The sequence below is a fragment of the Lontra canadensis genome, unplaced genomic scaffold (genome assembly GCF_010015895.1).
Source record: "Lontra canadensis isolate GAN:19392208 unplaced genomic scaffold, GSC_riverotter_1.0 scaffold117, whole genome shotgun sequence".
Lineage (NCBI taxonomy): Eukaryota > Metazoa > Chordata > Mammalia > Carnivora > Mustelidae > Lontra > Lontra canadensis.
The window spans coordinates 2,709,192-2,732,002 of NW_022631111.1; the positions used below are offsets into that span (position 1 = coordinate 2,709,192).

Genomic DNA, 22,811 nt, shown 5'->3' on the forward strand with positions numbered 1-22,811 from the left:
GCCAGGACTTGGTGAGACAGACCCAAATTCCCCTCATGGTAGGTCTGTGTTGTGGCTTCATGTGTTGGTCACAAACCCAAATAGTTTGTTGAAGTGATTTAGGAGGATTGCTAACCTCTTAGAGAGAGTTCTGAAATTGTTAGTGAAGGCAGTGGGGGAGAACATGATTGCTTTGTAAAACATGATGTCTCTGCCGAAGTCAGGGATGAAGTGTACCGCTGTCTATGGCTTACATGGAAATGTATAAAAAAATAAGACGGATTGATGGGTGGGGAGAGGGATGCCAAATGACAGGGATTGTGGTAAAGCAAATGGAGCAAAACGCTCATTGGAAAATCCAGGTGGTAGGTATACAGACTTGTCCTGCCATTTGTTCAGCTTTGCTGAAAGTTTGAAACTTTTCTTAACAACATGTTGAGAAAAAACGATACTTGTATTATTTTCTAAGACTGTATTTATTGGCTAGGCATGTCAATTAAAAACATTAAATCATCAACATGCACTTCCTAAACCGCACTGATTTGTTTTCTTCCTGTTATTTCTTTTCCTCTCTTTATCGAGTCAGCGCTTTCAAATCCCAGTTCCTATGTTGCTTCCTTTAGGAAAATTTCCCTGACCTTCCAGTCTGATTTGGACGTCTCTCCCCTGTGTTCCCAGAGCACCCCTTGTGTCATTCTTCTGCCACAGAACTTATTATCCTGCACTGTGGTCGTTTACTAATCTGTCCAAATCACTAGACTTGGAGTTTCTCGAGTCAAAGACGAGAGAGGTTTCTGGAACACTTTCCGTACAAGTAAGAAAACAACAACAACAATGAGTGGACTAACAGTGGCTTAAACAAATAAGGGTTTATCATTTCCGATAAGGGTTTATATCTCCAGCATCAGGAGCCCGGAGGTCAGCATTTCCAGTTTCCAGGATTGGTTTGGTCATGGGCACTTGGCTGGCCCTTCTGCCTTTCTCCTCTCTTTCCCTTCATCAGGTCAAGTTGACCAAAGTGGTTATGGGGGTTGAAAATACCCACTGTGGTTATTTCAGTTTTTGAGCTGTGGGCACAGGTACTTTGGCAGATATCTTTAGACTTGCTGAATAGTCTTCAGTTCATTTATTATGGTTTCTTCTAGAGAAATTGATTTTGCTTTTGGAAAATAACAGCTCAGAATTAGATAGATGTCTACCTGGATTTGAAAGCCTCCTGACCCCAACCTGGAAGATTATTTCTCCATTTTCATATAACTAGTAATTCATAGGAGCAAGGCTGCTTCAGAGAAATTGTGTGATGGATGGTCTGGAAGTTCCAACCTCACGAACCAACCTGAGCTCTCTGGGAAACACTTGTGGACCAGAAATTAGGCCAAAAGCTGTTTCACTTTCCTAGAGTGAAGCCTTCTGGGGAGGCCCACACCTTATCCCATTTATTCTATTTTAGTCACAATTCAGATGTGCTTAATTACCTAGTTAATTGCTTAGAACACTTATTAAAAAGCACATAATTGGAAAAGGTGCAGTGGAAAGAAGACCTGGCGTAGGTAAGTCAGTAAGCTGAGGTTCCATGGAAGGGGCCGAATGAACGTGCATCTGAGTCTACTCACATCAGCCCAAGCTACTCACATGACTGATCTCATGCTGAGGATGGTCCTTAAATCGTCAAGGAAAGATTTAATTATGTTCAGCCTGCTCTAAGAAGACAGATGGATATAATACGTGAGAGATAACATGCCAAACTTCACAAATATGATCTCAAATGGGTTTTAAATATAGAAATATATAGATTAGAATACTGGCAGGAAATCTGTTAATAGTGAATATCTCTGGGTGGCGGAATCATAAGTGATTTTTTTCTCTTTTAAAGATAGTTGTTTCCTAAATTTTCTTTATTTTTTTTAAGATTTTAAAGTAATCTCTGCACCTAATGGGGGGCTCAAACTCATAGGCCCAAGATCAAGAGTTACCCTCTCCACTGACTGAACCAGCCAGAAGCCCCTAATTTATAAACTTTCTATTGAGGATTGAAAGGGTTCAGAGCATGCTATCCCAAAATATGCTGCTTTGACATAGGATTATTTTGAGCTGAAGGCAATTGAAAAGTAAGAGACCAAAATAAAATTCTGTGCCTCCCCCTCTCTACCAGGAAGAGCAGGGCTATTCTGAATTACTTGAGAGCTCTGGACTCTTAACCAGCCCAGAGAAGGCACCAGTGGAACCTGCATAACACTCTGTACTCACCAGCTCTTATTGTCCTTCAGTTTCCCCTATATAGTATTTGTCTTCCCACAACTTGTTGCCCCTAGAAGTGCAAAATTCTTTGTTTTTGGTCTTGTCACTTCTCTACGAAATTTATTATTATTATTTTTATGATGCTAGGTAAGCCGAAGTTCTAACCGTCCCTTTGAGTTACTCATCACTGAGTTTGTGTATGTGAGATGCGCACAGTAATAAACTCCTGTTTGTTTTTCTCTGTAAATCTTTTTTTTTTTTTTCAATTAATTCTGCAGGGCCCCAGCCAATTAGCCAAAGTTAGGTAGAGAAAAACCATAGTTTTTTTCCCCCCTCTCTATAGTATTATAATTTTTGTTTTAATATTTAAAAACATATTCTAGATGTTGAGAGCAGTTCTTGTTCACCTCCTTTGTCTTTTGACAAAGTCATTTTTCTAACATTTTGATTTTGGCTTTGTTAAAAATGCTCAGAATGTACATTTTATAGTAGTTGTCTGAAAAATCCTACTTGTTATGGATGTGGACTCCCGTGTATAGTGATTTTCTTAGGTTTGTCGTAGGTTGGAATTGTGGACTCCTTTCTATGGGTTTTAGCTGTGACTATCCTGATCTGTCTTACTGCATGTTGTCCTCCCAGAGAAGTTTTGTTTATTGCTCTGCCTTGTGCTCCAGCACCATGACTAGACAGGGAATGCTTTTTATGTTAATTTGGAGAAATGCTATGGTTATAGATTTTCTGGGTATACTTCCATGCAGCTGGGGCCCAGTCAGACAAACTTCCTTGTCATTGCCCCCTGTTGGTCAACAAATGTTTTTGTAGTCCTTTTTTTTTTTTTTTTTTTTTTACCTTGTAGGTGTGTTCCCCCAAGAGCCTTGGCTTCTCAGTTCTCAACTGAGAAGAGGTCTCAGTTCTAACTCTCACCGGGCCTGGGCAGCTGGTCTTCTAGCCCTGTGTGTTTGTTAAATCCGAAGTTACCAAGAACAGCAGCTATTCAGGACTGCAGGAATAGTGGCTGTTACTGCCCTGATTGTTTTTACCCTACCATGGGGATTTCTTACTTTTCTTTTGAGCTCAGCTGTGCATGTAAGAGAACTTTTCAACCTTGGATGTCTGCTATAATCACCTGGGAAGCTTTTAGAAGTCCCGTGCCCAGGCTGCACGCAAGGCCAATTCCACCAGAAGCTCCGGGGTGGGACCCATGCCTCAGGATGTTTTTAAAGCTCCACAGGTGATTTCCATTGTGCAGCCAAGGATGGAAGCCACTGATCTAAAGCAATGTTGTTTTATTGTGCCTGGATGATTTATGTGTGTGCTGTGTGTATTAATTTATTGTTCTAGCGCTGATGCTTTCAAGTTACCCGGTCAACAGTAATAGAAATAGGAGCCTGTCATTTTGTAATTAGAAAAAAAATTAAAAATTTTAAAAAGCTAGAATTTGCTAGGAAGGAAATCAACCTTTATTAAGTTCCTCCTGGGTGCTAGGCACAGTGCTTAGGTTGTTCACATATGTTGTCTCATTTAATCCTCAGGAGAATCCTGCAAGGTAGGGGGTGGTTCGTTTTGGCAGGTAAGAAAATTGGCTTGGAGAAAAGTAGTTCTAAGTCTCACAGCTCACAAATGACAGACTCAGGCTCAAGCCCATGAGATGCCCAGCCCCATATCCTTTTCCTTACCCTGTGGTATATGTGAAATGGTTTTTCCATACACATTAGTTAAAATAAAAATTGGCACTGGGGTTAAAGTAAGTTCCAGATATTTGTTAAATTTACTTATTTGGAAAATTTTATCTTCCCACTAATACCAGAGATTCTTGTCTCTTTATATCTCACATCTGATGTTAAACTGATTTTGACTTATCAATTGTTATTATAGGGAAGTTTAACTCATTTTAATTTACCACCTTAAATACACTTGGAGAAAATAATTTAGTTCCTTCTCTTAACTCTGTCATGTGCCACAAAGGGATACTTATTATAAAAACTGCATTTATTCATCCCTTTCCCAAGCCCATCATCCTTGGCCCATGTGGGGGTCTCTGTGAGTGACTGTGCTGGGAGGTAGAGGTCCAAGTGTGGTGAGGAGTAGAATAAAGAGGTAGAGGCAGAGGTTCCTGAGTGCTGGTGTTCTCTGGGGTACCAGATGACTTGAGGTAGGGGTGGAAAGTGGGAGCTCTCTGGTCACTCCACTTCAGTGAAGCACTTTTGAGGATATATTGATTTCTGGTGGCAGGTTGTCCTTTCCTACCCACCCCAGTGATGCAGGCATTGGATGTGCATACCTATTTTTTCCCACTTTCTGTCCTGCTTTCTCTCTGGCTCTGCTGTGCTACGTGACTTGCAGGGTTGTTGAAGGGGTTGTTTTATCTCTGTGTGGAACCTAGAAGATTTATTTCTCTGTTGGAATGTCTGGGTTAGGCTTTTCTGGGGCATGTGGATTTCATTTGATTTTTAGTTGGTAGAAATCAAACTGCTTCTAAGTCTTTGTCTTCTTCATTGGCAGCTCTTCAACTAGCAGCTCTCTTCGTGTGTTGCAACCTCAGAAAACCAGCAGGATGGCCGCAAACAAGAGTAAGGGCCAGAGCTCCTTGGCCCTTCACAAGGTGATCATGGTTGGCAGTGGAGGGGTTGGCAAGTCAGCCCTGACGCTTCAGTTCATGTATGATGAGGTAAGACATACCAGGCACAGATGGCTTTCATCATCGAGTCTGCTGTAACAATGTCCCTTTTCCAACTCTGTCCATGTGCTCATTGCCCCACACGCATGCAGGATCATGGGAAAATTTGTGTTAACTTGGTTTTCTGAATAGCTTCCTGGGGGAGTCTAACCAGCATAAGACCTGGGTTCCTGATTTTTGGTAAGTAATTTCAAATGTGGCAGGGATGTGAGGGGTCCCTGCTTGCATGATTTCCATCATCCTTTATGATTTCTTTCTGACACAAGGGAGGAGGCTGTTTCTAAAGAACAGATCAGATACTTAGCTTTGTAACAGTCAATTTGGGGAGATATTGAAGGGAGCTAAGTTGTCGTAAGACAGTCTTTCCCCGAGTGATAGACATCCAATTCTCTCTACTTCTTCCACACAGCAAAGGGAAGCTTGAACCATCCTTGCCTGAAATTGGTATCATTTAATGTAGATAATAGAGCTGGTGCCGAGTCCAGTGTGACAACAGTTTTGATTTCTGTGGCAACAAACATCCCTGCCTGATGGCCATTGGCTGGTATTACAGGCAGAGTGTTCTAACGAGAGCTTGCATTCTGTTCACAAGGGTGTGTGCTTTACAAGATTTGCAAACAGAAGCGACCTGTAGCCACAGTTGGTTAAGATTGTTATCTGTTTTCCCTAGACTTGCCCTCTGTCCAGTTTCCGCTGATGTTGGATGGTATTGGTGTGGCAATGACCATTTTGGGGATCTAGCTTAGGGAAGTGGAGTAGGGATACTGTTAGCTGGGAATTAGTGGAATATATTTATGTGGTTTGGAGTCACTTTGGCATGTGGTTGTTACCAGCTGTCCCACTGTTGGCATAGCTTCCAGGAATATGGCCACCACCTAGTCTGCTAACTCACCTGGCACTGTGACATGAGATACAGAGCCAGGAGTATATCGTGGTGTGGATGTTGTCCTGTGGCACCTGACTCTGAAAATGTGTGGGCTGTGGAGGAGACACAAGCGTCGAGACATACAGAGCTGGTCTGGAAACTGGTCTGGAAGGTTCTTCCAGATCTTACAGCTTCTTACAGGGAAATTCAGTAGAGGTTTCCTAAATTTGACAATAGTCCTACAGCTTTTATGACTAGTGATGTCAAGTCATTGTGAAGCTGCAAAAAACCCTTCTAAACTTTCAAGAAAAGAGAAATTTGGACTGATTATGCTGGAGGACAGACTAAATTGTGTTTTTATTCATTATAGGAAGTAGTACAGAATCACTGGCATGTCTGGTAAGATCATCAGAGTATGCGGCAAACAAACCAACAGGAAGGTATGCTAGAGAGATGCCAGGCAGTTAATTAGCAAAAATGTTTTTTTGCTGGATTTTGTGATATAAGTAGTATTTGTATTGTTTTCCTTTTTTTTCCTTAAAGATTTTATTTATTTATTTGACAGAGAGAGAGAGAGAGAGTACAAGCAGGGGGAGCAGCAGGCAGAGGGAGAGGGAGAAGCAGAGTTTGATCCCAGAACCCTGGGATCATGACCTGAGCCAAAGGCGGATGCTTAACTGAATGAGCCACCCAGGAGCCCCTTGTATTGGTTTTCTGTTGCCATGTAACAAATTCCTACAAATGTAGCAGCCTCAAACAACACACATTTGTTATCTAGTTTCCAGGGGTCTGGCATGGCTTACCTGGGTGCTATTCTTGGGGTCCCACAAGGCTGCAGCAGTGTCATCTGTGGCTGTGAGCTCAGCTGAGGCTTGGGTCCTCTTCCACACTCTGGGTGCTGACGGAGTTTGGTTTCTTGCAAATGTGGGTTGGAGGCCCATAGGTCCTTGCTACCAGGCCCTTTCCATAGGTAGTTCATACGAAGGCAGCCGCTTCTTCAGGGCCAGTAGGAATGTCTCTCTGATTAGCTAAGACAGATTCTTATATAAGCAAATGAAATCACAGGGTGATCTTGTGGCCATTGCCATAGTCCATTGGTTAGAAGCCAGTCACAGATTCCTCTGTATTTAAGGGGAGAGCATCTTACCAGGGCATGACTTACTGAGGGTCCCCTGAGGGTATATTTGCCATAGTAGTTGTCCATTTAAAAAAATTTATAATGGATTATGATTTCTTTTCCCACTCTAGATATTCACTTTTGTATCCCATATTATATGAGTCATTTTATATTCTGTCCTTAAAAAAGATGAATAAGCTTCAGACCTTGATTTCCTCCTGGTTTATTCCCTCCCTATATCTCACAATGAGAAACATTTGTCTTTTGATGTTTGCTTCTCTTTATCTTGTACTAGGGGCCAAAGTGGGGAAGTCTCGTGGAATCTGCTTGATTTACTCAGAATGTTTTTTTGCATGAAAGAGGTGGGGCATGTCTTGAAGATGGCTTTGGAAGTTTTTGTTTCTGCTTGATAACATAATTTGCTTACTAAAAATTCCTTAATTTTTCTTCTGTGGGAGTCTGGGAGGAAGAGAGGGTGAGGAGAAGAGTTAAGATGGAGATAGGATTAGAGGAATAGCTTGTTAATTGAGATGAAGAAGGGGATTTTGTCCCCCCAGGGAATCACTGACAATGTCTGGAGATATTTATGGATGTCCCAACGAGAGGACCGGTGCTACTAGCACCTACTTGGTAGAGGCCAGGGATGGTGCTAAGCAACCTGCGGCACACAGGAGAGATCCCACAACAACAAATTCTCCAGTGCAGATAGTCTTGTCAATAGCAGGGCTGCTGACACTCTACGAGATGAAGTAGGAGAGTCACATCGGGATTTGTGTTTTTGTTATGTATGTTTGTGTGTGCGTATGGTAAGAGGGAGGGGAAAAGATGCATGCAGAAGACTTTTGCCCCCTTTTTCCAGTATCTTCAGAGAAAACACGGAAACCTGGGCTTGATCTTAGTCTGTTTTTTTCTTGGGCTATCATATTTGAGGACTGGAGAGCAGCAGTTGTTGAAAAAATGATAACATAAAATCAGAGTAAGCAAAGCGTAGAGATGAAGCAATGTATGTTTGGAGAAGTCTTTAATTGATTTTCTAAAATAGTGCTGTCTTCTAGAATCTTCTACCATGGTGAAAATGTTCTGTATTTATGCTGTCCACATGTGTGGCTCCTGAGCTCCATGACGTGTGCCTAATGGCTATTATATTGGGCAGTAGAGATCCAGAATCATAATTTTGGAGCTTGAAGAAACCTTAGCAGTGATTCCCAAACTTAGCTGATCACAGAATCTCCTGGGGGGAACTTTGTAAAAAAAACACCTTCTGGATACTATTTCTAGATTTGAAAATGGGAATCTTTCTTTTTAAGAAGCTCTTGGAGTTTCCGACATATGGACAAGTGTGGCGACTTCTGCCTGAGACATGAGCTAGTCAAGCCTGATTTCCCAGATGAGGAAACTGGGTTCTGCGCTCGGGGATGCCAGTTATCTAAAGTCTCACGGGCTACCAACGTTCTTTGTTCTTGGTCCTGTGCTTTACCCCAAGTTAAAAAAAAAATCAAGATTATGGCAAAAATTGTTGTGAAAATTGGATTATGTGAGGAACAGTGGTTCCAGAAGGTGTATTTTTGGCTAAGTTCTGACTTTGAGAAAAATTGAAGGGGGATCTTAACCTTTTTATCTTTGATCTCTTATACTCTTTAGACTGTCAGTGGCTGGCTCAGTGGCTGGCTGAGTCATGCTCAATAAGAAGGGGGTCTCCATGAAGTTTGTCTTAGTTTTGTGTGTCTTGGGCATATGAAACTGAATCACACACAGCCTTGCAAGGCCTGGATCATCTTAGCAGATACCAAGACTGTAGGGATTTCCTGTTTCTAGTGGAAAAAAGAAAACATCAAGATTGCAATCCGTGTTCTAATAATCTGCACACCTTTCCTGGCATAGAGGTATGCCGTCGTATCAGGACATCTGATTTCCCGCGTTCCGGGAGTCCCTGGAACTCTTGCTGTTTTGACCTTGAAAGCTCAGAAATAAACAATTGAGATGCTTTATGATGATATTCAGAGATTTGCAGAGGGTGGTGGGCTTTTTTTGGGGTCATGGATTTGTCTCTTTGGAAAGGAGTTAAAAGGACACTGTGTGAGCATAGGTCAATTTTCACATATTATATATTTTAAGATACTGTTAGTACAAACTTAAGAACCTAATACTAAAAATTGTTTTGTTTTTTGTTTTGAAATTTAAAATCACTTGAAGAACCAGTGGCTTTTAATTGGCAGCATGAAGCTATTTTTTAAAAAAAGATTTATTTTAGAGAGAGGATGTGTGCAAGTGGGGGGAGGGGTCGGGGGGAGAGAGAGAGAAGCAGACTCCCTGCTGAGCACAGAGCCCCATGCAGAGCTTGATCTCACAACCCTGAGATCATGACCTGAGCTGAAATCAAGAGTTGGAGTCTTAACCAACTGAGCCACCTGGGTGCCCCAGTATGAGGCTCTTTTTTCTTTCCCTAAAGATTTTATTTATTTATTTGACAGAGAGATCACAAGTAGGCAGAGAGTCAGGCAGAAAGAGAGGGGGAAGCAGGCTCCCTGCTGAGCAGAGAGCCCAATGCGGGGCTCGATCCCAGGACCCTGAGATCATGACCCGAGCTGAAGGCAGAGGCTTAACCCACTGAGACACCCAGCCATGAGGCTCTTTTTAAGGGTATTCTTCAAAGGGCCCATAAGTTCAAATTGATAATTTCAGTTCAATTTTTAAATTTTTAAAATTTAGGGGCACCTGGGTGGCTTAGTGGCTTAAGTGTCTGCCTTTGGCTCAGGTCATGATCTCAGGGTCCTGGGATCAAGTTCCACATTGGGGGTCCCTGCTCAGTGGGGAACCTGCTTCTCCGTCTCCTGCTTCCCCTGCTTGTGTTCTCTCCCTTGCTTGCTCTCTCTGTCAAATAAATAAAAACCTTTAAAAAAACAAATTTTAAAAATTTAAATTATAGTTTATTAAGGTATAATTCACATGCCAGGATATTGACCCTTTTCAAGTGTGATTCACAAGTCAATTCAATGACTTTAATATATTCGCACAGAAGTGCAACCATCACTATATAATTTTAGAACAATTTTCTCAAAAAAAAGAAAAAAAAAAGAAACACCCTACATATTAACACTTTCCTCATTACTGCCTCCCCTGCTTCCACTCCTCGTCCTTGATAACCACTTTCTATTCTTATGGATTTGCCTATGTAGACATTTCATATAAATCGAATCATATAATATATAATCTTTATAGATCTGGCTTCTTTCACTTTGCATAATGTCTTGAAAGCTCACCATATTGTAACTTGTATCTGTGCTTTGTTCCTTTTTTTTTTTTTTTTTTAGAAGATTTCTATTTATTTGAGAGAGCGAGTGAGCATGGAGTGGGGCACGGCAGGACAGGGAGACGGAGAAGCAGACTCCCCACTGAGCAGGGAGCCTGATGTGGGACTTGATCTCAGGACCCTGAGATCATGATTTGAGCCGAAGGCAGATGCTCAACTGATTGAGCCACCCAGGCGCCCTTTCCTTTTTTTTGGATTCTTATTTATTTACTTGAAATAGAGCACGTGTGCATGCATGCACTCAAGTGGGGGGAAGGGCAGAGGGAGAGAGAGAATCTTAAGCAGACTCCACACCCAGCAAGGATGGAGCCCAGTGTGAGGCTCTATCTCATGATGCTGAGATCATGACCTGAGCTGAAATCAGGGGTTGGACACTTAACTGACTGAATCACTCAGGTGCCCCAGTACTTCATTCCTTTTTATCATGGAATAATATTCCATTGTCTGGACATGCTATATTTTGTTTATGCCTTCATCAATTGATAGATATTTGGATTGTGTCTGCTTCTTTGGCTATTTTGAATAACATTGCTATGAACATTTGTGTATAAATTTTTGTGTAGACCTATGTCTTAAATTCTCTTGCATAAATATATTGAGGCATAAAACTTGCTGGGTCTTATGGTAACTGTACGTATAACTTTTTGGGAATGGCAAAGCTGTTTTCCATAGCATGTGCACCATTTTATAATCCTATAAGCAATGTATGAGGGTTTCAATTTTTCCATATCCTTGTCAACACTTACCATTGTCTCTTTTTGATTATATATCCTAGTAGGTATGAAGTGGTATCTCATTGTGGTTCTGATTTACATTTCTCCGATGACTAATGATGTTGGGCCTTGTTTGATGTACTTATTGGCCATTTGTATATCATCTTTGGAGAAATGTTTATTTGGGTCCTTTCTGTATTTTTTAATTGGGTTATTTGTCTTTTTATTGTTAAATTTTAAGAGTATTTTATGTTTTTGGAATATAAGTCCCTTATTAGATATATGATTAATAAATTTTTTCTCTCATTTTATGGGTTATCTTTTCACTTTCTTGATGCTGTCTTTTGAAGCATGAAAGCTTTAAATTTTGATGAAGTCCATTTGTGCTTTTGATGTCTTATCTGAGAACACATTGCCAAATCCAAGGTCATAAAGATTTACACCAATGTTTTCCTCTTAGGGTTTTGGGGTTTTAGCTCTTACTTTTCAGTCTTGACTCATTTTCAGTTAATTTTTGTATGTGATGTGTAGTATTGGTCTAACTTCATTCTTTTGCATGTGGGAATCTGCCTAACCAGCACTAATTCAATTTTGATAGTACATTGCTGTCATTAATTTAGTTTTTTCTTAAACATCTACACTTCTGACATCATTAAGATAATTACTTACTTGATGTCTACCACAATGAAAAGAAAAGAGCTTTGAAATATTAATATCATCATTACTCAGTAATACAAGCACCGAGGGAACTTCAGCATTTATTTGAAATTCTTTTGTCCTTAGTCTCTTTTTGTGGGACACAAAATCAAAATATTCTGTGCTAAAGTCTCTTGAATTAATTCTTTCTCTGTTTGGCTCTATTACCAATTTAATATTCATTTAGGTTCATTTGCTTCAGTCTCTCTGTTTCACAGCTTTTAAATTTGTTTTATTTATCTTTCCAGGGTATCTTTTTGGCAAATGCCTAACAACATAGATAATGCATATACGTACCTATTAAGATATGTATACACATACACAAACAACCACTGTACGCACACACACATTTCTTATTCTTTATTCTCCCTACTTTACTTCTTTACTTGTGCACAAGGTAGACTGTTCTAATCTGGAGATCTTTCTGTATCTGTACATAGTTCTCTTTGTCATTTTTTATAGCTGCATAGTATTCCATTGGTGGGCGCCTGTTGCTGGGCGTTTGGGTGGTGATTAATCATTTGCTGTCACTCACGGTGCCACAGGGATCACCTTGTATGTTGCTGTAGATTAGATTCCTAGAAGCCGGGTGGCTGGGACCCAGGGTGAGTGCTACTCCAGTGCTCTTAGATTTTGCCAAATTCATCCCCATAAAGACTGCACTGTTCTCTCCTCCCACCAGCCGTGTACAAGCGGGCCTTTTCCCCAGAGTGTGTTGTCCGACGGTGGGGTTTTGCCAGTCTGGTAGGTGACAAATGGTGTCTCCACGTAGTTAACAACTTCCATTCTCTATTAAGTGAGGATGAACATCTTTTCGTATGTTTAACATTGTATGTATTTATTTTTCTGTGAATTGTTTATGTCTGTTGCCACTTTTCCCCATTGGATTGTTGATCTTTTTTTCTCTCTGTTTCTAAGAACTGTTTAAACATAGCTCTTTGTGATGTGGGTTCAAATACTTTCCCTCTGTTTGTCATTTGTCTTTTTTTATAGTGTGTTATGCCATACGGAAGTTTTTAACATTTTTTATGTAGTCTAATTTATCGATTTTTTCTTACATGGCTTCTGGATTTTGAGTCATAGTTAAAAAGGCCTTCCCTACTTCAAGGTAATAAAAGGATTTCACCCATGTTTTCTTCTGGTGCTTGAGGGGTTTACTTTTATATTTCATTATGTGTATATTTAATCTTCTTAGTCCCTTTTGCCAAATTACTTTTCAGATGAGTTTTATACTTCTGTTGAGTATGTATAAGAGCTTCTGTTTCTCACCCTTGCCCGTGTTTGTATAATTTTATACTGAGAATAATATTGCCAAGTGTTCTTTCTGCCCTGTGCTTGGACTCCTCATCTACAAAATGGGAATTTCTGCTCCTGTTTAAAAACAAAATAAGAAGAGGCAGAGCTGAGAGCGATAAAGAACAGAAGGGGTATATGAGGAGTGATTTTTATTTCATAACGCTTTGTACGTAGTGTGGTAATGACAGGCACTCGGTGAATATGCAGTTGATTGGAGGCAAAGTGCCCATATATTGAAATGTATGTTTTTGGCAGATCTTCTTTCCCTTAAAACTTTGTTCATTACTGATAATGCTGCTTATTTCCTCAGTTTGTAGAAGACTATGAACCTACGAAAGCTGACAGTTACAGGAAGAAAGTGGTTCTTGATGGAGAAGAAGTCCAGATAGATATTCTGGACACGGCTGGACAAGAGGATTACGCAGCCATTCGAGATAACTACTTCCGCAGCGGGGAAGGTTTCCTCCTCGTGTTCTCAATCACAGAACACGAATCATTTACAGCAACCGCCGAATTCAGGTATGGTTCAAGTGAAAGAGACTCCAGACTCCGGGAGGCTTTTTGCCTTTCTTTCTCACAGGTTCAGCTTGGCAGGACTTTGGGGCTGAGCACAGTAGTAGAGGGTTGAATTCATTATCAGGGAGAATTCCGCTAAAGAATTTTCTGCGACTTCTTGAATCTTGGCACATTATAGTCCACCAGTTGTTATAGTCTCTTGGGGTTGCCATGTTTTATAATTTCTGAATATAAATTACCTGAAGAATCTGTTTTCCCTAGAGAGGACAATGCCATTCCATATTCTCAAGAACCTGTAATTTTGTTTTCACATAAATCCTAAGGGACAATGATTAATGCGTTCACTTTTTTTTAAAGATTTTTTTTTATGTATTGAGAGAGAAAGCAAGTGAGACAGTGAGCGAGTGAGAGCGTGCACACGCGGGGGCGGGGGCACTGGGTGAGGGGAGAGAATCTCAAGCAGACTCCCTGCTGCGCACAGAGCCTGATGCAGGGCTCGAGGCCAGGGCCCTGAGATTATGACCTGAGCTGAAATGAGGAGTCAGTCGCTTAACTCACTGAGCCACCCAGGCGCCCCAACTGTTCATATCTTTTTTATAATTTTGCCAGAAAAGTAATCATTTTCCTCTATTTTGAGGTTGATGAAACACTGTCAGGAAACTGCAAGCTGTGGGTCCGCATGACCATTTGCTGCAACTGTAAGGACTGTTAGCCTAGGCGAGTGGAAAAGAGCCCAGCCTTAGAATCTGACGGATCTGGGTTTGAATCCTTGCCCTGCCCCTTAGCACTTTTGTGACCCTGGGCAAGTTTACTCAGCACTAGAGATTCTGTTTCTCTATCTGAAAATGCTCTTGTTAGTTGATGAGATGAAATGAAATGATACTTTAGGCTGTAAATCCTTCAGGGCAGACACCATGGCCACCTGCTCTGTGTGCTGTCCCCAAGCCTTCTCACAGGGTGTGCGGGGGGTACTTACACAGCGAGTAGAATATTAACTGCTGTAATTCATTTCAAATGCAGCAGTTAAAGATACCTTAAGTTCATTTCATTATAAAGAAACAGTGAGCTGTTAGGCATCATCCTAAGAGGAATTCTAATGGGAAGGATGTCTTTCTCTTTTTACCCCATACGCTTTTTGTTTCTCTTACACAATTATATATTTTTTGACAACTCGCCTTATAAACGTATCTGCCCAGTTGACTTTTGATTTTAAGAACCAGATCTAGAGTCTAACAGGGAACTAAGAAAGGGGGAAAGATTTTTTTTTTCCCATTCTTTAGCAAGTTCTGGTCAAAAATCGAGCAATCAACCAAAAATAAGAATGAGGAAACTAAATATCCCTCTAAGATTTGGGGGAGGCATCAGTGAGCCAGGAAGGCCTCAAGGGGTGATCCCAGCTAAACCAGCAGAGTGAGTGGAAGGTAAACAAAGTCGGTCTCCATTACCATGCTGCCTAGTGTCAAGTCTTCAAAGGTGGAACACCCAAATTCTCTGATACTGTAGAGTGTGAGTCGTGGTGATCAGTTAAGTGACCAGGACTCTTCTGAGTGGTCCTATTAATTTTCAGACTTCCCAACATACTTAGAGTTTTCTCTATGTGGGAATAGCCCCAGTATTCATAAAATTGTGTTTGCAGCTACAGAATCCTGTTTTTATCTGTCCTTGAGGATAAAACACGACAGATGCACACACTTCCTCATTTTCCTGCATATTCTGAGCCTTTTGATTTCCCATCACCCCCATGATTCACCAAGAAAGGAAATGATGGGCAGTGGAAGAGTCCTGTCCCGAGAACAGACGTCCTGTCTCCCCACGCCATCCCACATGCATGTGCACGAGCGTGCACACACACACACACACACACACACGCCATTCGTGCGTTCCCAGAGATTTGGAGCAGGGTCTCATCTCATCTTGGGAGATGGGTTTCGGTCATTATGTGAGAACAGGGATCCTTAGAAGAAAAAGGACAGATGACTACCTAAAAGAAAAACAAGGGCAAGTTAGTTCTTCTGACTTGAACTCTGGACATTCAGATAAAAGTCACAGGGCTGCCCAGGTTTCTTACGGCATTGGAAGCAGAAGAATGGAGGTAGAGTATCTGACCCTTTGTGGCTAAACTCACGTTATGCCTCTTAGCAGTTTTCAGACGTAGCATTTCTGTATTTATGGGAAGATCCTGACATAAAACGTTCATATGCTCTATCTTCCTTGAAACTTTCCCTGGATAATATTAAATAAGCTAGAAAAATCAGTTTGTAATAAGAGACCAGACTTGGTACCCCCATTTTGTATTTAATATGTTTATTAATGAGGTAATTTTACAAACCTGTGCATGACTAATGAGTCAGAGAGCTGTCAGTTTTTCTTGTTCATAGTTGTGTTGATCATTTAACTTATAAATGTAGTATGTTCTTTGACCTCTGTTGACCTATATAGCCCGTAGTAAAGCTACCTAAAGGCAATTTTCAAACATCCACTTTTCTTCCTTTTTGTTTTTCTTAAAATATTTGCTTATACTTAAATGGACTCTAATGGAAAAAATTTAAAATATTTTTATTTTTATGAAATGTTACCCTTTATCATATAAAACCAATGCAGAGCTCCTCAAAATGCACTTTTGAAGGGCTCTTTTTTTGGAATATTTTAAAATGTAGAAGTAGAATTGTCTTTACTGGACCAAAATAATGGAGTGGAATGTTTAATTTGTGTAATTAATTTTGATTTTGATTAATAATTTTAGATAGCTGATAGTTTTAGTAGAGGTAAAATTTAATTGGATTCTTTTCTTTTTTTATTTTGTAGTTGAAACATAATATGCACTAAAATCTGATTACTCCTTAACATAACTAACCCTGTTCTATTGGCTGTAACATTTACTGTATCTAAATGCAAACTATCTTTGGGGGAGCAGAGGCATACACAGATACAGATTTGGTTGAAACAGAAGTTCACAAAACCATACTTTTATACTCGAGAGTCCTTCTGATGGTTCCATTCTTTTTTTTTTTTTTTAAAGATTTTATTTATTTATTTGACAGACAGAAATCGCAAGTAGGCAGAGAGGCAGGCAGAGAGAGAGGGGGGAGGCAGGCTCCCTGCTGAGCAGAGAGCCCGATGCGGGGCTGGATCCCAGGACCCTGGGATCATGACCTGAACTGAAGGCAGAGGCTTAACCCGCTGAGCCACCCAGGCGCCCCTGATGGTTCCATTCTATTCTATAATATTCTGTTTCACTGAGGAAAAAAATTACAGTTGTGACTCATGAAACTGATTTCATAATCTAATGGACCACCGCCTTCCTTATGAAAAACACTGATTTTGTGGCTGTTATTCTCACAAAGTAATTATGCCATTTTAAAAGGGGAATTATTAAGCATTTTATGTATGAAGATACTTCTCGTACCTTGTTTTTATCCCAGAGGTTCCCAAGTTGTTCTTTTCCTTAAAAGAAAAGTGCCTAAGTATAAATGGGGGACCCTGTTGAAATGCAGAGTCCTGGGCTCCTAATCAGACATCACTTCTGTGGGACTCCTGTTGGCCCCAGAAATCTCTGTGTTTGGGACGAGCGTCCCACATCCTTCTGATACAGGCAAACTGAGAACCAGGCTTTGAAAACACTTGGCTCGTTTATGGAAGGATCTAGGGAGTGTGTCCTTGGAACATGCCCTGAGCGTAATAAGCTTTTCTGCCCTAGGAAAGCCTTTCATTTGAGAAGCATCAATGAAATTGATTCTTATTCTAGCTGTCTTAGCTTTGTTGTTTGGTTTTGTTTGTTTGGATGCTGTCTCAGGGAACAGATCCTCCGCGTTAAGGCTGAAGAAGATAAAATTCCATTGCTTGTCGTGGGAAACAAGTCTGACCTAGAGGAGCGGAGGCAGGTGCCCATCGAAGAGGCTAGGAGTAAAGCAGAGGAGTGGGGCGTGCAGTACGTGGAGACATCGGCTAAAACACGGGCCAATGTGGACAAGGTAGGTGTGCACTTTGTGCGTGTTTCTTAGAAATAGCAGAACGTAGACATCTCGTCTGTTTGGTTTGGAGGGAACCGTTTATGCAAAGTAGGGGAGGACTGCCTTTTCCAAATGTCTCAGCCAGTACGGTGAGAAGCCCTGGGAGGGTTTGACCCTGGAGTTAAAAAAACGCAGAGTCCTCTCACTTTGTCAGGAGCCTCTCACATGTCATGCTTAGCGCTGACATGGCCCTCGGGAGTATGGCGAGATGAGACCCTGGCTTTATGCAGACTGTGTGGGTGGACACGAGTAGTTCCCTGTGCTCTCATCTGCCATGGCCTCTTGTTCTTCAGGGTCAAGTTCTTCAGCAGGTTCTCAGGGACTTCCCCCAAGACACACGGTGTATCTTGATTTGCTGTCCTTGATTGGTCAGAACCATTCTTTTCACCTTGCCGGCCACTGGCGGGGCCAAAGTATTCTGTCTTTATAACTTAACTTCTCAGTAGCATTTACTCTCAGGAATCAACTCTCCAGGGATCTCTCTTCTCTTCTCTTTCTTACCCATCCCCTGCATACTTTCTCATTCAGATCTCTGACGCCAATGAAAGGGCGACCTGGACAATGATGAACGTTGACAATTTTTAAAAATCCACCTACCAGTGATTGCTATCGTTAGGTTTTGGGGTGTGTTTTTGGTTTTGTTTTGCTTTTTTGTTTTTAAGAATTAAGGTTCAGAGTGGTTGCCACACAGTTCAAGTAGACAGCCTTAGACATATGGCTTTTCCTTCACCTTTACCTTGTTAGCTCTTCCTTCACGATCCCTGCTCCTGGAACATCCAAACCCATTTCACTTTGGCCTCCTTGCAGTGGCTATATATGCTTTGCTCTATCCGCGACAGCATCTGAATCCCCCAAAGTGCCTCTTATGTTGCTCTTTCTTAGGGGGAAATAATTCTCCTTTACTTCTTCCCTGACGAGGGACAGATTGGTAATCAAGCTTACTTTAGCTTGAAGTGATGCTAAAAGAACATCGGCATTGAGAATTTGGCATTAGAAGGGACTCATTTTATTAAAAAAAAAAGTTATTTAAGTATGATTGACATACAGTGTCATATTCATTTCAGGTGTACGACAAGTTGACTTAACAATTCTGTGTATTACTCAGTGCTTACTACGATAAGTGCGGTCACCATCTGTCACCATACAGTGTTATTACAGTATTACTGACTAAAAGCCCTATGCTGTGCTTTTCATCACTGTGACTTATTTGTTTCATAACTGACGGTTTGGACCTCTTAATTCCCGTCACCTAATTCACCCATCATCCCACCCTCCTCCCCTTTGGCAGCCACCAGTTTGTTCTCTGTATTTAAGAGTCTGTTTTGGTTTGTTTGTTTCTTAAGATTCCACATACAAGTGAAATCATATGGTATTTGTCTTTCTCTGTCTTATTTCACTTAGCATGGTACCCTGTAGGTCCATCCATGTTGTTACAAATGGCAAAAGCCCATTCTTTTTTCATGGCTGAGTAATATTCCTATGTGTGTGTGTGTGTGTGTGTGTGTGTGTGTGTGTACCACATCTTCCTTATCCATCCATCTGTTGATGGACTCCTGTGTTGCTTCCATAATTTAGCTATTGTAAATAATGCTACTATAAAAATATAAAAACCAGGTCTATATATCTTTTTGAATTAGCGTTTTCATTTTCTTTGGATGAATACCCAGTGGTACAATTACTGGATCATACAGTAGTTCTATTTTTAATTTTTTAAGGGACCTCCATACTGCTTTTCCACAGTGGCTGCACCATTATACATTTCCACCCATAGTGCACAAGCATTCCCCTTTCTCCACATTCTCATCAACACTTACTTTCTTGTCTTTTTGTTGCCAACCTGACAGGTGTGAGAGGCGATCTCTCATTGTGGTTTTGATCTGCGTTTCCCTGGGGCTGAGTGATGTGTCTTTTCATATGCCTGTTGGTTGTCTCTACGTCTTCTTTGGAAAAATGTTTATTTGGGTCCTTTGTGCATTTTTTAATGAGATTATTTGGTTTTTAGTCGTTGAGTTGTGTAAGTTCTTTATATATTTTGGACATTAACCCCTTATCGACTATATGATTTATAAATATCTTCTCCCATTCATTGGTTCTTTTTCTTTTGTTGATGATTTCCTTCCTTGTGCAAAAGCTTTTTCTTTTGGGATAGTCCCGATAGTTTATTTTTGCTTTTGTTTCTCTTGCCCAAGGAGACAGATCCATAAATATGTGGCTAAGGCTGATGTACAAGAAATTACTGCCCATGTTTTTTTTTTCCTCAAGTTTTTATTTAAATTCCAGTGTAGTTAACATGCAGTGTAACATTAGTTTCAGGTATGCAAACACAGTGACTCAGCACTTTCATACACCACCCAGTGCTCATGCCTATGTTCTTCCTTTTATGAGTTTTATGGTTTCTGGTCTCAGATTTAGGTCTTTAGTCTATTTCAAGTTTATTTTTGTGTATGGTGTAAGAAAGTGGTCCTGTTTCATTCTTTTGCATGTGGCTGTCCAGTTTTCCCAACATCATTTATTGAGAAGACGGGTTTTTTCCCCCGTTATGTATTCTTGCCTCCTTTGTCTTAGATTAATTGGCCATATAATCATGGTTTATTTTGGGAGTATATCTTAAAATCTGGGATTGTGATACCTCCAGCTGTATTCTTTCTCCCAGATTAATTTGTCTCTTCAAAGTCTTTTGTGGTTCCATACAAATTTTATGATTATTTGTTCAGTTCTGTGAAAAATGCTATTGGTATTTTGATAGGGATCGCACTGAATCTATAGATTGCTTTGGTAAATATGGACATTTTATTATTTAATTCTTCCAGTCTGTGAGCACGAAATACCTCTCTATTTGTTTTTGTCATCTTCAATTTCTTTTATCAATGTCTTATATTTTTCAGAGTATAGGTCTTTTACCTCCTTGATAAAATTTATTCTCAGGTATTTTATTCTTTTTGGTATAATTGTAAATGGGATTGGTTTCTTAATTCTTGTTTCTGCTGCTTCAGTTTTGGTGTATAGAAACACAACAGATTTCTGTGTATTAATTTTGTAACCTATAACTTTACTGAATTTATTTATACGTTCTAATAGGTTTTTTTGCGGTATCTTTAGGGTTTTCTATACATAGTATCATGTCATCTGTAGATAGTGACCATTTTACTTCTTCTTTTTAAATTTGTATGCCTTTTATTTTTCTTTCTTGTCTGATTGCTGTGGCTAGGATTTCCAGTACTATTTTGAATAAAAGTGATGAGAGTGGACATTCTTGTACCTGATCATAAAGGAAAAGCTCTCAGTTTTTCACCATTGAGTATGATGTTAGCTGTGGGTTTTTCATATATGGCCTTTATCATATTGAGGTATGTTCCCTCTAAATCCATTTTGTTGGCAGTTTTTATCATGAACAGTTGTTGTATTTTGTCACATGATTTTTTTCTGGGTCTTTAAAGATGATCATGTGGTTTTTATCCTTTCTCTTTTTTAATGTGATGTATCACAGTGATTGATTTGCAAATATTGAACCACTCTTACATCTCTGGAATAAATCCCACTTGATTGTGGTGAATGGTCCTTTAAATGTATTGTCGAATTCAGTTTGCTAATACTTTTGTTGAGGATTTTTGCACCTGTTTATCAGATATTGGCATGTAGTTTTCTTTTTAAGATTTATTTATTTATTTGAGAGAGAGCGTGGGGGAGGGGCAGAGGGAAGAGAGAGAGCATCTCAAGGAGACTCCCCACTAAGTGCCGAGCTCGATGGAGCCGAAAGCGATGGAACCTTATGTGGGCTCGATGTCACAACCCTGAGATCATGACTTGAGTCTAAATCAAGAGTAGGATGCTTAACTGACTGAGCCACCCAGGTGCTCCTATAGTATTCTTTTTTTGTGGTATCTTTGTCCGGTTTTGGTGGACAATGTTGGCCTCATAGAATGAATTTGGAAATTTTCCTTCCTTTTCATTTTTTTGGGGGAGTAGTTTGAGAAGAATAGGTATTAACTGTTCTTTAATGTTTGGTGCAATTCACCTGTGAGGTTATCTGGTCCTTAACTTTTGTTTGTTGGGAGTTTTTTGGTTACCAGTTCAATTTTTGTTACTAGTGATCAGTCTGTTCAAATTTTTCTTTTTCTTCCTGTTTTGGAATATTGTATGTTTCTAAGCATTTGTTCATCTCTTTCAGGTTGTCTTAATTGGTTGGCATAGTGTTTTTTAATATTCTCTTGTAATTCTTTGTATCTTCTGGTGTCCATTGTTACTTCTCCTCAGAAAGGATTCACTTTAGAAGCACTTTGGCAGCATCTACAATATAAATCTGTCTGTGACGTGAAGTATGTTCACTTGTTAGCTATTTTTTCTTCATATTATTTCTCAATTCTTATGTTGATTCCTGTTCTATTCCAAATCTCTTTCTATTAACTTGTGTCCTAGTTGTAGGAACACACAGGAAATCCAGACATTGTATTTTATTAAAAAAAAAAAAAACCAGGAAGGCTTTCTTGGCATGGAACCATGGATATGTAGTTTTTTGACAGGGTGCTGGTGGTTGGGGCCGTCGCCAGGCACCTTCCATTGCCCCTTCCTCCACTGGACCAGCCTGACCTGCCAAACAGGACCCAGCAGAAACTTATGACTGGCAGCATTGTATTCACTTGTAAACAATTTACACGAAAGGATGGGAGGCTGTTGATAAGATCAGCCCATGAACAACTTCGTCATCATTTTGAATTGGACACATTCCATTCCCCTCCTGCCTTTGCTGTTAGAACAAAAAGAAAAAGCTGTAACATCTGAAGCCATTCACTGCTGCCCTGGTGGGTGGGCTGCTTAGGTCACTTTGGGAGGAAGAAGGTCTTTTTCTGTGCCCAGAGCTGGTAGTAGATGCACAGGGAGTCCCCCACTCAGAAAGTTGGTCTTCCTTTTCACCAAGAAGATATGTCTATGAAAACAAAAGGAGCTTGTAGTTTTGTGTGAACATCCAAAGATTAAAGCCTACCCTCAGTCTCACACTTTTAGTCTCCGTCATTCCCTCCAAGAAATCTGAAATGTTTCTTTGTAGGAAGCATATTTTGTCTGCTTGGGTATCATTGGCACTTTGGCATGATTGCTGGTAGCAGAGGGCAAAACCCAAACTATTGTGACCAATGATAATTTGTATCTGAATAACATGCTGGCATTCAAAGGACAAGCCTTCTATCAGTTCTTGATAAAGTTCCTTTCAGTGAACATCACAAGGAATGGAACAGTGACTGTTCCTGAGAATGAGGGCAGGGGCATAGGTGCGGGAGTGTGTGGGACAGCATGTCTCTCCTCCCCATCTCCCCAGTTTCCTGGTGCAGGAGACTGAGTTTGTTTATGCTTTATCCCCCTTCTCCCCACCCCTCCATGTTCTGAGTCTTCTAGTTTTGC

At 40.4% G+C, this 22,811-nt stretch overlaps 1 protein-coding gene across 1 annotated transcript in view; it reads left to right on the plus strand.

The window, feature by feature from the left end:
• RALB (RAS like proto-oncogene B) overlaps positions 1-22,811 on the plus strand; it is a 43,140-nt gene that overhangs the window by 18,468 nt on the left and 1,861 nt on the right. The window contains exons 2-4 of the mRNA XM_032840873.1: positions 4,720-4,885; positions 13,202-13,410; positions 17,201-17,378. Coding sequence (XP_032696764.1) covers positions 4,772-4,885; positions 13,202-13,410; positions 17,201-17,378 — 501 coding nt within the window. The 5' untranslated portion in view covers positions 4,720-4,771. The remainder of the gene's footprint in view (positions 1-4,719; positions 4,886-13,201; positions 13,411-17,200; positions 17,379-22,811) is intronic.